Consider the following 12,255-nt stretch of genomic DNA (forward strand, 5'->3'; position numbering starts at 1 on the left):
TCAATGTATGCTACAGCTTGATGCCTCTATTTTGAGTCTTGCTTTCAGCTTCCGGAGCTCAGCACTTTTATCAATTTTAAGCCCATAGTCTGTGATTTTCCAGGCCTCTTCGTAACACTGCTTTTCAAAGTTAAATTGTGCAATTTTGTGAAATGTTTTGGTTAAAGATTCCCTGCCAGGGCAGTCAGTGATGGTGTCCAGGGCCAGGGGCTCGTCCAGCTGCAGAGCCTCTATGTAGTGCTGCACTGCTGCCTCCTCCTGAGCCAGGGCCAGCAGCAGGAAGCCCTGGCAGCAGTGGTCCCCAGCCCGTGTTTTTGGGCTGTTACAGCCGTGTCCCTGGGTCACTTTTTCCATGTCTTTCAGAGCTTTTTCATATTTTTTCAGGTGCATGAGGCAGGCAGCTCTGCGCCGCAGGTACCTGGGGCTGTCCTGGCTGGCCAGCACAGCCAGGCTGTGGTAGCCCAGAGCCTGCTCATGGTGATGGCCTTTCATCAGCACCTTCCCTTCCTGGGCTGCTGCCTGTGGGGACAGAGGTAATCCATATTAGTTAATAAAGGGAAAAAAATAGGGGAATATCTAGTCTGGACTGGTCAGAGACACAAACACTAAGAAATCTTAGTTATTTTATCAAATGTTGGAATTGCATCTAGCTGGAGAACTAGTAACTGATGTATTTTTACATACAGATAAGATATAAAACTCTTGGCTCACTGGGTACTTGCTGTTATGTCTGAAGTCCTTTGTTTCTGCATGTCTGCCAGAATTTCTTCTGAATTTGTTTACATTCCTTAGGAATGATGAACAAAAAAGCTGCCTGGACCAACGTCCCAGGTGCTGGCCCACAAATGCAAGGATCAAAAATGATTTTTTTTTGCTCTACTGGAGCTTACCTAAGCTGTAGGGAAAAAAAAAAAAAAAGACCAACTGATGGCTCTGCTAATTGTTAACCCTGAGTGCAATTTGAACTCTCTGCCCTCATCTGAAAGGAAAAATCAACAAGAAAATAGAGAAAGCCAAAAGAGCCACATAATTTTTAGGTTCATGGAGGTCAATAAAGAAAACTCCATTAGAGCTATTTGCCTTAAATGGATTTCTCATTATTCCCCTTTATTGGCAATAAATAAAGCTTTTAACATGCTGCAGCTGAGTGAATATTCAAGTTATAAACAAGGCTGCCATCAGCAGCTGAGGGCTTACAAAAGGCTGGGCCAAACTAGCTGAGGCTTCAAGCAAAGGATAAATGTTTCCACCCTCCTCATTTCATGGGGAAACTCTTGCTTGTGGATGCAGAAATCTAGTTAGCCCAGCCACTGTCTCAGTAGCCTCACTTGGCAGCCAGGTCAGGTCCTCCAGTCTCTTTGTGTGCCCCTTTTATTTTGGCTGACTGAGGTTAGAATTGATTGCTGTCTGCCAGGACTGAGGAAAACAGGTTCTGCAGGAAGAGGATCAATACTGCAGGGCAAGTCCCAGCACCTCATCTGAGAGCAGTGGCATGAAATAATTTACCCTCTCCTCATGGATTATGAAGAATTCTGCCCCAGTTATTTCATTATGCACATTATATATATATATATATATTTGCTATTTTGCTTGACATAGTCATATTTATTAAGGAGTGTCTCAGCTTCCACACAGAGAAATAGCAGTAGGACCTCTCCCCAAATTGTGTCAACCCCTCACTTTAACAATTCTGGCCATAAATTTTCAGGCAACCTGTCCAAACCCATCTCAGATGTCTTGTGTGTATTTAAAGAGCAGCACATTTACTTTGTCCTTTGAAATGTTTTAAGACAGCTCCTCAATGCAAGTGTCCCCTCAGTGGCAGGAATTTAACAAGGGATCCAGGTGGAATTGCAGCTGTGTGAGGAACATCCTGGGAAAAGAAGTTGGTTTTTTTTCCCCTAGAAATTCCAGAGTTCTGGATCACATTGTTCCAAGGAACGCAGTGCAGTTCCTCAAGATAGCTTGTGTTTGTGTAGTTAAATTGTCATTTTCACCCTCTAAGGTGCATTTGTTTTCTCAGAGGCAGAAGAAAACACAATTGTTGTTGTGGTGCTGAATGCTGAATCTGATGCTGGAGGTTTCAGTGCTCTAATCAGGGGCATTTGGGGTTGTTGCACCACAAGCAATATTGCATTTATTCACTGAGCCACTGCTTTGACTCCTTCACATTTCCCTGAGAGTCCCCTAAATCAAGCCACGCGATTCTGCCTTTCCTGCCCCACTTGGAGGAAAAAATCCCATCTGAAAGTAAAGGATTCCCTTTCACCCTTGCTGGTGGAGCAAGGTTGGGTAGATGGATTCTGGATTCTCTTTCAGCTCTGACTTAAGGGACCTGAGCTGGGACATTTTTGGTGTATAACAGGACAGGATTAATCAGCAACTTTAACATTATCTCCTAAGAGAGATAAAGGTGAAAACCAGGCTCAGGGAAAGAAGGCAAAAAAAGCCAGAAGGACATGACGCAGCTGAGTTCAGCTGCTCCCTGCATGTGGCCTTGGAGGAGCGTTTTTGTCATCAGCCTCATTGCAGGTGACCTGGAAGGGCAGGAAAATCTGTGGAGTGCATTCCAGGGGAACTTGAGTCCAAATTGTCACTAAAAGTTTGATTTTGGCTTCCAGATTGAAATCATGTGCCACCTGGGAAGGGCCATAAGTGGGTTCCTGGATTAGGTCTCTGTGACCCTTTTTTCCATCTATTCACCTCACTGAGTGTAAAGGACTGAATATACACGTATTTTTGTGGCATTTTTGGTTCCAGTCCCTAGGGACCAATCTTATGATATGTCTACAACTTAATTCCTTAGAAAGAAGGAGTGAGGAGTTTTCTGGACATGGAATTGTGGCCAAGGGTTAGTCCCTGAGCAGTAAATCCCAGCAGATGCAAAGATAAACTCTGAGCTTTGAGAGAGGGTTTGGTGTTTCCAGAAGGGTTTCCAGCAAGTGTTTCCTTCTCCATCTGCATGTGCCATGAAGGGCATGTGGAATGGCAACTTCACCTAATTCTGGCACAGACCATGTAATTTTGGAGACCTTTTTTGTAGGACTCTGGATATCCACAGAAGCTGCAGTCCTGAGGATCTGTGCGAGGGGTTGGGAATCAGTCATGCATTTACCCCTGACTTAGGAAAGCCAAGGGTTGAAGCTGCATGAGCAGCAGGCAAACTCCCTTCCTCTGACCTTTTGGAGCTTAATAAATCTTTCAGATTCCTATTCCCACGGGGCTCTCCCAGTTGTTTACAGATTTCTCAGCATGGGACCCCTTCAACTATAAATAATGGGAGAATTTTATTGCTTTGTTTTCCATGAAAAAAAAAGAGTACATCAAGGAGCTCTCTCCTTCCTCCACCCTTTCCTATTCAGCTTATGGAGAGCTATTTTTAGCTCTTCAGACCTGGCTCCGGGATAATGATGACACATTTTTAAGATGCCTATAATTCTAAATACTCAAAAAAAAAAATGTGGAAGAAATGCTTTTGTGCTGAAGTGCTGAGACTGGGTGTGAACTCTGAACTCTCCTTTTTCTACCTGGGAAATTCAGGAACACAGCAAACTCCTCCCAGGGTAGGAACCCTGGCAAAGCCAGGCCATCATTGGAAATTTTAGCACTAATTCTGTCTGTAAGCTTTTTAAACTTTGTTTTTACTGAGATCTTCTTTTCACAAACCAGAATAACCTTGCAGGCAAAAGGAAGTACTGTTGGGAAATCCTTTGAGATGCTGGACAGGTGGATGAAACAATTCCCCACCCAAGAGAGCACACACTCCTCCCCTGGTCACAAAATATATCTAAAACCCCCCAGGTACTTGACTTTGAACGTTTACTAGTTGAACAAAAGCACAAGATGAATGAGAGCAATGTTTTCTTTTTAAACTTCCAATACTGGTATTGGGTTCAGTTTTGAAATCAGCCTGGTCACACCTCTTGTCTCAACCAGAGGAATCTCTCATGATAAATAAGCCACAGTAAGGGGTTTTATTTCAGACACAGCTGCCAAAGAGAGACAAAAATAAGTTTCTCTCTCATCTTAAAGGCTTCACTCACCTGTGGCATCAGTGGGTTCTCACACATCAGTGCAGTGTAAGTGATACAAATGTTAGTTTGTTTTTTTCTTCTTATTTTTCTTATTGACAGCAAAGAAAATCCCTCCTGTGTTGACTTGGGAAGCAGCATGGATGGACTGGGCTGTGAGACCCCCACAGAAGGAGTGATGTGGCGCAGGAGACTGTGCTTAGGGGCCCCCTAGGCACAGTCTCAATTGTTCCTTTATCAGCTTCCTAAAGTGGAAGATTGCAAATTGCTTCTGAAATCTTCTAACTCTTCCCCCTAAGACTGAACTTTTTACATTTAGAAGAGAGGGGCTCTTTTCTCTGTAATGGGGCATGTTGGGGGACTGGTAAATTAATACTTGTTTGCTTATATCCTCCTGCTGTTCCGTTCAAATACATTCCAAGGGCTCCTCTTTCTGCATTAAGGATAGCAGCATGTTGTTTGTTCTATAACCTGGGAGAGAGCATAACAATATAGCTTCTCACCAGGGTGCACACCAGCAACAAATTGAATAAAAGGAAGCAAACTGATTCTCAGAACACAAAGCTTCTGGGTAATCAGAATTGCAGATGCTTGGCTGAGTGTTAAAACTCTTTGCCATCAATCTGACCTTCTCCTGTCTTATTACTGAAGATACTTTCTGCATGTACTTTGGGGGAGAAACTTGAAAAAATGCTGAATAATAAATACTTGTGGGGAGACCAGAGCTATGTGACACTATTGTGTCAGTTTTATCTAAGAAAACGAGGCTCAAAGCCTTTCATTTTATAAGAATATGAACATATTAAAAATCCTAAATATTGCACAAAGGAGCAAGAAGGATGGAAGCATTTAATGTCACTGAATTGAAATATTCAGTATAATTTTACCAAGAAAATGAACAAAACATGAATCCTCTTTTGCCAGGAGCCATCCATGAGCCCCATGTATCCCCCCAGGCTACAACAATTAGCAATATCTGTTAAATTCCTACCTGATGCCCCTTACACCCCCTGAATTTCAGTGTGGGCATCACCAGGTCTTGTACCAGGGAAACCAAAAAGGAATCTCAAGTGCTCAGATGTGACAATGATGGATTATTAGAGACTGATCAAAGTCACTGCAGTGAAAGAAGTTTGGCTCCAACTCCCTGACCTGGCTGGAGGAAAAGCCAATTTGTGCCCCATCCATCTGATAAAACTCTTCCCGCACACTTCTCAAGGCAGGGAAAAATCCCTGCAGTCCCCGTTTTGCTTCCCAAATCTTTCCCCACTGAATCTACGGATGTGGGATCAAAAAAAGGGGTGGTACCTGAGCGAGATGCTGCTGTTGCTTGGTGTCTACAAAGTTCAGGAGAAAGGCCAAGTCCTTTTCATCTCTCCTTGCCAGGTCACTGAGTGGGGCAGCTGCCCCTGCCACATTCCTGTTCTGCAGCTGCAGCACAGCCAAGCGAGCCCTGGCAAAGTCCTCAGCAGGACAGTGGCCAAAGGCTTCCTGCAGATGCTTGAGGGCCTCTTGGTGCCTTCCTGTTGAGGAACACCAGCACAAACTCTATTATTGATCCCATGGGGAGAAAGACACCAGGAAACCTCAGCAAGGCAGGGTTCAAGGCAGCCAGTCCACATCTAAAGGTGTTAATTATGTCATACCCTGAACCAAAATGTTTTCAAACTTCTCTTGAGAAATACCATCCAGCATTATCCAGCATTATCCAGCACCACCCAGCACCATCCAGCAACACCCCTGACATTTAATATTCACTTCTACCCATTTTCTGCTTGTTCACCAGGCCTGACCAGCTGTGTTGAAGGACTGGAACTCACCATTTGCCATCAAAACATCAGTGTAGAAGATGTGATGTGCAGTCCTGCAGATTTTGGTCAGTGCTTTTGCTATCGTGAGAAGGTCCCTGAGAGTTTCTTCTCCTGAAAGGTCTTTGGTGGCCACAACCTTGGTGAGAGTGGCCCTGCCATGCTGGAGGAGCCACTCAGTGACCAACCCTTGGGCTTCAGGCTTCAAGGATAGGATTGCTGGGATCACTGCTCCTGCCTCCACCTTCAGCGCTGAGATCAGATCTTGCACTGCCTCCTGTAGAAAAAAAACACAATTGAAAGAAATGGAAGCAATAATTAAGTATTGGTCATTTGTTCTTTCAGCTGCTTTCTGTTCTCTGCTGAACCATGGAAAAACTCTGCTCTTCCCTGTCCTTATGCTGTAGTTTTTCCATTTTCAAAGCTGATAGGAGATAATAAAGGCAGGTTTGAATGAGTGTTTGCTGAGTGTTTGCTAAGTGTTTTAAATGCCTTGGGTTATCACAGAAAATAATGGCCAAGGTTTAGTCTTCCTGTCTCTAGGCTTGGAAAAGAAAGTCAGTAACCTCAGGTGGGCTGCTTGTACACTCTGGGCAAACCCAGAGCCTTTCACTGCCCAAATTCTGTGAGAAACTTCTGATTCCACTGATTCCACAACAAATTCTGTGATACTTTACACTCATATTTTTCAATACCCTCAGGAAAATCAGCAGAGCTCCACATGGACAGTACCTTCTGCTGCCTCAGAGCAAGGTGAATGAACCCTCGGCCACTCAGAGCTTGCACATTCCTGGGCTCCTCCTTCAGGACTGCATTAAAATCAAAAATTGCAGTTTTCATCTGCCCCAGGCACCCATAGCATCGGGCCCTGGTGAGGAGGCAATCCTCAGCATAACCACCTGGAAGACAGGGATGCAGCCATGGTTACTGCAAGGATACCTACAGGAAGCTACAAAAAAGCTCCACTTGGCCTGAGGATACCTCAGGATGAAGTACAATGAGAGTTTGCTTAAGTGGAAGTTTCCATTATTTTTGTTACAAGTGGAATTCCTACTATGTGTGATCAGCCATGAGTTGAAAAGAAAAAAGAATCTGTGTCAGGTTGGAGTAGGAGCAGCACGAATGAGAGGAGAAAGCATGAAGAGGGAGATTTGTGACTATGTGAGAGTGGAGGCATGAAGCCATTTGGCTGTTTTTATAAAGTAGGGTCAGAATCACAGAATAGTTTGGGTTAGAAGGGACCTTAAAGAGACCCCAACCCCCTGCCACAGGCAGGGAAGGTACACATTGTTTTGGATAAATGAGTTATCCAGATGGAACTGACCAATTCCCTGCCAGAATTAATATGCACTGGGATTTGTGATACTGAGCTGCTTTTTTCCCCCTCTGCTTTCACACAAGTGCTGCCCAAATAAACACATAGAGTTGTCAGTGAAAATCCTGGTCCCTCCACTCCCTGCCTACAGAACATTTCTCTCCCTGCCATTCACGTATCACTTCCTTCCAAGGCAATTTCAATAAGGATCTTAACATGCCATGGGTTGCAATCAATAACTGTGGCATCCAATATTGGATGATAAATCATCAGTGCCACTGGAAATATGTTTTCATAGGGAGGTCAGAAAATGCAGCTTCCTGCAGGGATCAGCCAGCAGACAGGCTCCAAGCAATTCCTCTGCAGTAATGAGGCTTTTTCTCCCTCCTGATTTCCTCCAAAACTTCTGTACCAAAGGTTATTATCACTCTGGAGCTCTACCAGTTGGCTCCTCTAAAGACAATATCTATTTCTTAACAAGCATCTGTTTTAGCAGGTGGGGAGCTGATAAGCTGGAATGCATGGGCTGTGAAATAGAGCCATCTCCAAGCAATTAACAGGATTTTTATTCCATTTCCACGAGCCAATCTCTCTTCTTCTCAGTGCTGCTGTCATAACATTTGCTCAGAGTGAAAGGCAGATTTTCATACAAACATGGTTTCACTTGGAACACACCAGAAGCATTTCCATGTCAGCCTGGTCCGTCTCCTGAGGGAAAGCTGAGATAATGAAATGTGTGAGGGGCTGCATTTGTTTCTTTGCACTGGGTGAGGAAAAGGGGCCAATGTCCCTGTAGAACTGAGTTGAACCCATTTCAAGAAATTCAAATTTTATTTCCTTATTGTTTAACTACACCACTTCATGGCCCAGGTGAACCTGCTGTGTCAGCTCTCACGAGGGAGGTGACAGAGAAGATCTGGACATCCCGTCCCATCCACGGGATTTCCCTTAGGAGCAAATCCCCAAGGGCATCCTGGTGTCCTACCTGCAGCAAGGATGGCAAAGGACAGGTGGGCAATGGCCTCTTTGATGGCAGCACCCTCCTGTTTGCCCTTCAGGATGGCCTGGGCTCGCCAGTGGCAGTGGCTCTGCAGCAGCTTTCTGTCCTCATCCTGGAAAATGTCCAGGATTGGCAGGAGGCAGGAGGAGTCTCCAATTCTGATCAGTCTCTTTAGCAGCTTAAGGGTGGGAGAGGAAAAGACAGTGGAGAAAGCTGAATGAGATGTGAGATTGTGTGTGAGACCATTGTGCCCTTCCCCAGCTTCCCCATCTCTCCCTGGGGCTTCAGCCAGCTCAAGACCACAAGTCTCCCTGATTTATCTCTTCAACTGGCCCTGGTGTGAATGCAGGTTGGAGAAAACAGGAATTCTTATCTTTCCTCACCACCACTGCAGCGGTGGAAATAATTCTGGGCAAATACCTGGTGCTGCCTGCTTTGTTTTGGGTAGCATCTACTCCATGGCAGTGGAGTGTTTTTATAAATACAGGATGATTGCCCAAAAAAGAGAATGTTCCTGTGGAACACAAGGATACCAGCGACCGTTTTGACTGCAAAATCAAAACCAGTGAATTAATGGAAAATTAAGTAAGTGCTATAACTTATTTTTAGTACCGTTATTGGGAATCTGGGAAAAACATGGATTCGAACCCAAAAACTGTCCCTGTGGAAAAGAACCCTGTCTGGTATCTTTGCCTCAACAAACACTTTTTAAACTGCATTTCCAATGAAAATTAATCAAAAGAGGTTTTTTACAGTGCTCAGGAGGGGCTGGATATTCAAATCTGTGCCAGAGAAGCCTGGACAAGAACAAAGTTATCCTGATGTACCAGACAGATCCCCTGGACTCATAAATTTCTCTGTTTTATTAATATATAAAAGTGATTGGCATCTGACAGGCAGATGGGATAAAACATTTTGAAGAGAAATTTTCAGCTGTTCTTTGTAGAACTTGCAGCAGAAGCTGCAGATGGTGATCCAGCTTCCAAGGGCAGCACTCTAATGAAGCCATACCCTTCAATAACAGCCTTCCCAAAGGCAGCAAATTATGGTAAACTTATTTTTCAAGGGAGTAGTGATGTGATGACAATAAAACCTTTCTTCTTATCAGTTAGCAGAATTTATATGGCATTTAAAAAAAAAAAAATACAACAGTTCCCTCTGATGGCAGAGCCTGGGAATTCAGTTATGTAATCCTGGGTAGGAGAACCAACTTGCTGGAATGGCTTTCAGGGTTTCAAGCACAATTTATCAGCATTGGAGAAAGAAAACTGCAGGCTGATATTGGAGTTTCTGTGTTTGTGTCTTTTTTCTCCAATGCTTCATTAGGATAACTGGGGGGGGGGGGGGAGGGCATTTTTGCCTTCTTTTCTCTAAGGGAACATTCCCAATCCCATACTTTTGTCCCCAGGGATAGGATGCTCTGCCTGGTTAAAATGCTGAGAAATGCCATCAAAAAGCATGTGAGGAATGAGCTGGATTTAGCTGTGAGTCCTTGTGTGGCCTTTTTGGACACAAATTCCTGTGAATCTATGATTTTATGGCAATACCAGCCCTGTATTTACACCTCCAAAGTTCTGCTAGAGGTTCTGCATGTGGGCTCCAAGTTTCACTGTCATAGCTCTCCCTGTTGCTATTCAGGGAGCTCCTAACAGCAAAGCTTATTCTAAAGGGAAATGCACCAAAACCACTGAACACAGGGATTAATCTGTAATTTTACTGCGGTCTTGGGCAAACCTGGCAAATTAGCTGTTGAGGAGGGAATGATCCCGAGGATGAGGCTTTCCAGGTGCTCCTTACCTGGTTGCCATTGTACACAAAGCCCCTCTTGAGCTGCAGCAGGGCCAGCCTGGCCAACACAGGAGCTCTCTGGGGGTTCCTGGAGAGGGACAGTGAGAGCATCTTGTGGGCTTCTTCCCCACGGCCCATCTGGTACAAGGCATCAGCACACAGGATCCGGGATGCCTCATCAGAGCTGTCCAGCTCCACCAAGAGAGAAGCCAGCTGGAAAACCCCAGGGGCATCTCTGGAGGGGAAAAAAACCAACAAAACAAAACACTTTCAAGGTTAGGAATGTGGACAGCCCTGTTTGCTTTTTCTGAAGGGAAATTGAGCCGCCTCCTCGGTACCTCTTCTTCTGGAGCATCATCTGTCCTTCCTCCTGGAGGACCTTCAGCAGCAATCCCCTCTGGTTCCATGGCACATAGGACTTGATGGTGAAGATGGTTTCTTCCAGCTTTAACTGGCAAGCTGTGATATAATCCAGGGCTGTCAAGTAATTACTGCCACCAGAAATTCGGATCAGCCCACGCCCACACAGGGCTTTGATGCAGCTGTTGGGATGTGGGGAATCGTGCTCAATGACCCTCTGGAAGTCCTGCAGGGCTCTGTGGTGGTCCTGAACATGGAGGGAGCAGAAGCCTCGCAGTGCCAGCAGGGTGCTGTGGTAAGTGTTCTGTTCTGCTGCCAGCAGCTGCTCACACATGTCCAGGGCAGCTCTGGGATATCCCTGCAGGAGGTGACAGTCTACCAGCCGGACACTGAGCTCCCGACTGGACCCTGGGCAGATGTGCAGGAGCAGCTGGATTGTCTGGATGACAGGAGGGAGCAGCTCAGTGCCATGACTGCCCCTGACCTCAGCCCGAGCACGCACAGCCTTCCTGTATGCTGCAAACTTCCCCTCCAGGGCAGCTCTGGCCTGCTTCTCGATCTTCTCAACCTCACAGGGTGAGAAAAGCTCTTCAAAGCATTTCATTGCCTGGGCAGGGTCTGCTGCAAAGGCTGCTGCTAAATCCTGCATCATTTCCTGCATGCATCCACTCAGGAAGAAATACGCAGCAGCTCGTTCCAGGAGCAGAGCCAGAACATCCTCACCTCTGAGATTCTCAGCTGAGAATCCCTCAAGGGCCTTGGTGCAAACAGCCACGCACTCCTGAAATTCGCCTGTTTTTAGGAGGTGAGCTGCTTGCGCCCTGCACACCCAGGTGTGCCCTGGTGCTACCGCAGCCAGGAAGCTGTAGCAGTCACCCAGCCACTGCTCTGAGGACCTGCAGCCTGGGCTTTCCTCCTGGCATGTGGAGAGGTGATCAGAGAAAGCCTGGATGACCTGGGGCAGGTGCTCCCTTTGCCTTTCATACACGTAGGCCACTGCCTCAGTTTGATGCAGCACAAAGGCTTGGACATAATCCCCGATTCCCTTCCTAACCTGTGTCCCTGAGAGCACCCGTGCCAGCGCTCTCAGCAGCAGCAGTTCCATGGAATCCCTTGGATTAGCTTCCAGCAGCAGATTGCATTTGCTCACCACCTCCTCTGAGCACCCTCGCTGGAGCAGGGCCTCCAGCTTGTACACCAAGGCCACCACATTGTTTGGGATCAGGGTGGAGAGGAAAATTGCAGCTATTCCCACGCTGAGGGACACCACAGCCAGGTTCCTGCTCTGGATCTTGGGGATCTGACACTTGCCTTTGCACCAGGCCTCCAGGGTGGCCACCACTTGCTCCCACAGCCCACGGGCCATGGAGCTCACTCTCTGCACTGCTGTGGGGCCACAGCAGCTGAAGGCAGCCAGGTAAAAAGCGGTGGCTGCTGGAAATTCCTGCTGGGAGAGACGCTCATCCCCTTCCCCACAGAGCAGGGTGGCAAGGTCCTCGGGTAACATTTCCTGTGCTTGGGCCTTCACCGAGCGGCATCAGGGGCAGAATGCAGATGGGGCCTGTGAAACAGAAATGAGGGGCTGTGGAGCAGGGTTTTAGCAGAAAATCAGCAGTGTGGGGCTGTGGAGCACAGGTTTGACAGAAAATCAGCAATGAAGGGCTGTGGAGGTGAGATTTAGCAGAAAATCAGCAAGGAGAAGCTGTGGAAAAGAGTTTTAGCAGAAAATCAGCAGTGAGGGGCTGTGGAGAAGAGTTTCAGCAGAAAAACAGCAATGAAGTGCTGTGGAGCTGAGTTTTGACAGAAAATCAGCAGTGAAGGGCTGTGGAAAAGAGCTTTCACAGAAAATCAGCCATGAGGGGCTGCAGAGAACAGGCTTGGGAGAAAATCAGCAATGGGGGACCATGGAGCAGAGTTTTAGCAGAAAATCAGCCACGAGGAGCTCTGGAACAC

At 46.4% G+C, this 12,255-nt stretch overlaps 1 protein-coding gene across 1 annotated transcript; it reads right to left on the reverse strand.

The window, feature by feature from the left end:
* On the reverse strand, window positions 1–11,809 carry TTC34 (tetratricopeptide repeat domain 34). The gene is made up of 7 exons (XM_058855449.1): window positions 10,209–11,809; window positions 9,952–10,177; window positions 8,140–8,332; window positions 6,572–6,738; window positions 5,852–6,116; window positions 5,340–5,554; window positions 1–519 (listed from the first exon to the last, which is right to left on the reverse strand). Exons 1-7 carry the CDS (start codon window positions 11,807–11,809, stop codon window positions 1–3), a joined length of 3,186 nt encoding a protein of 1,061 aa, XP_058711432.1.
* Window positions 11,810–12,255: the final 446 nt, after the last annotated feature.

The sequence above is a fragment of the Poecile atricapillus genome, chromosome 22 (assembly GCF_030490865.1).
Source record: "Poecile atricapillus isolate bPoeAtr1 chromosome 22, bPoeAtr1.hap1, whole genome shotgun sequence".
Lineage (NCBI taxonomy): Eukaryota > Metazoa > Chordata > Aves > Passeriformes > Paridae > Poecile > Poecile atricapillus.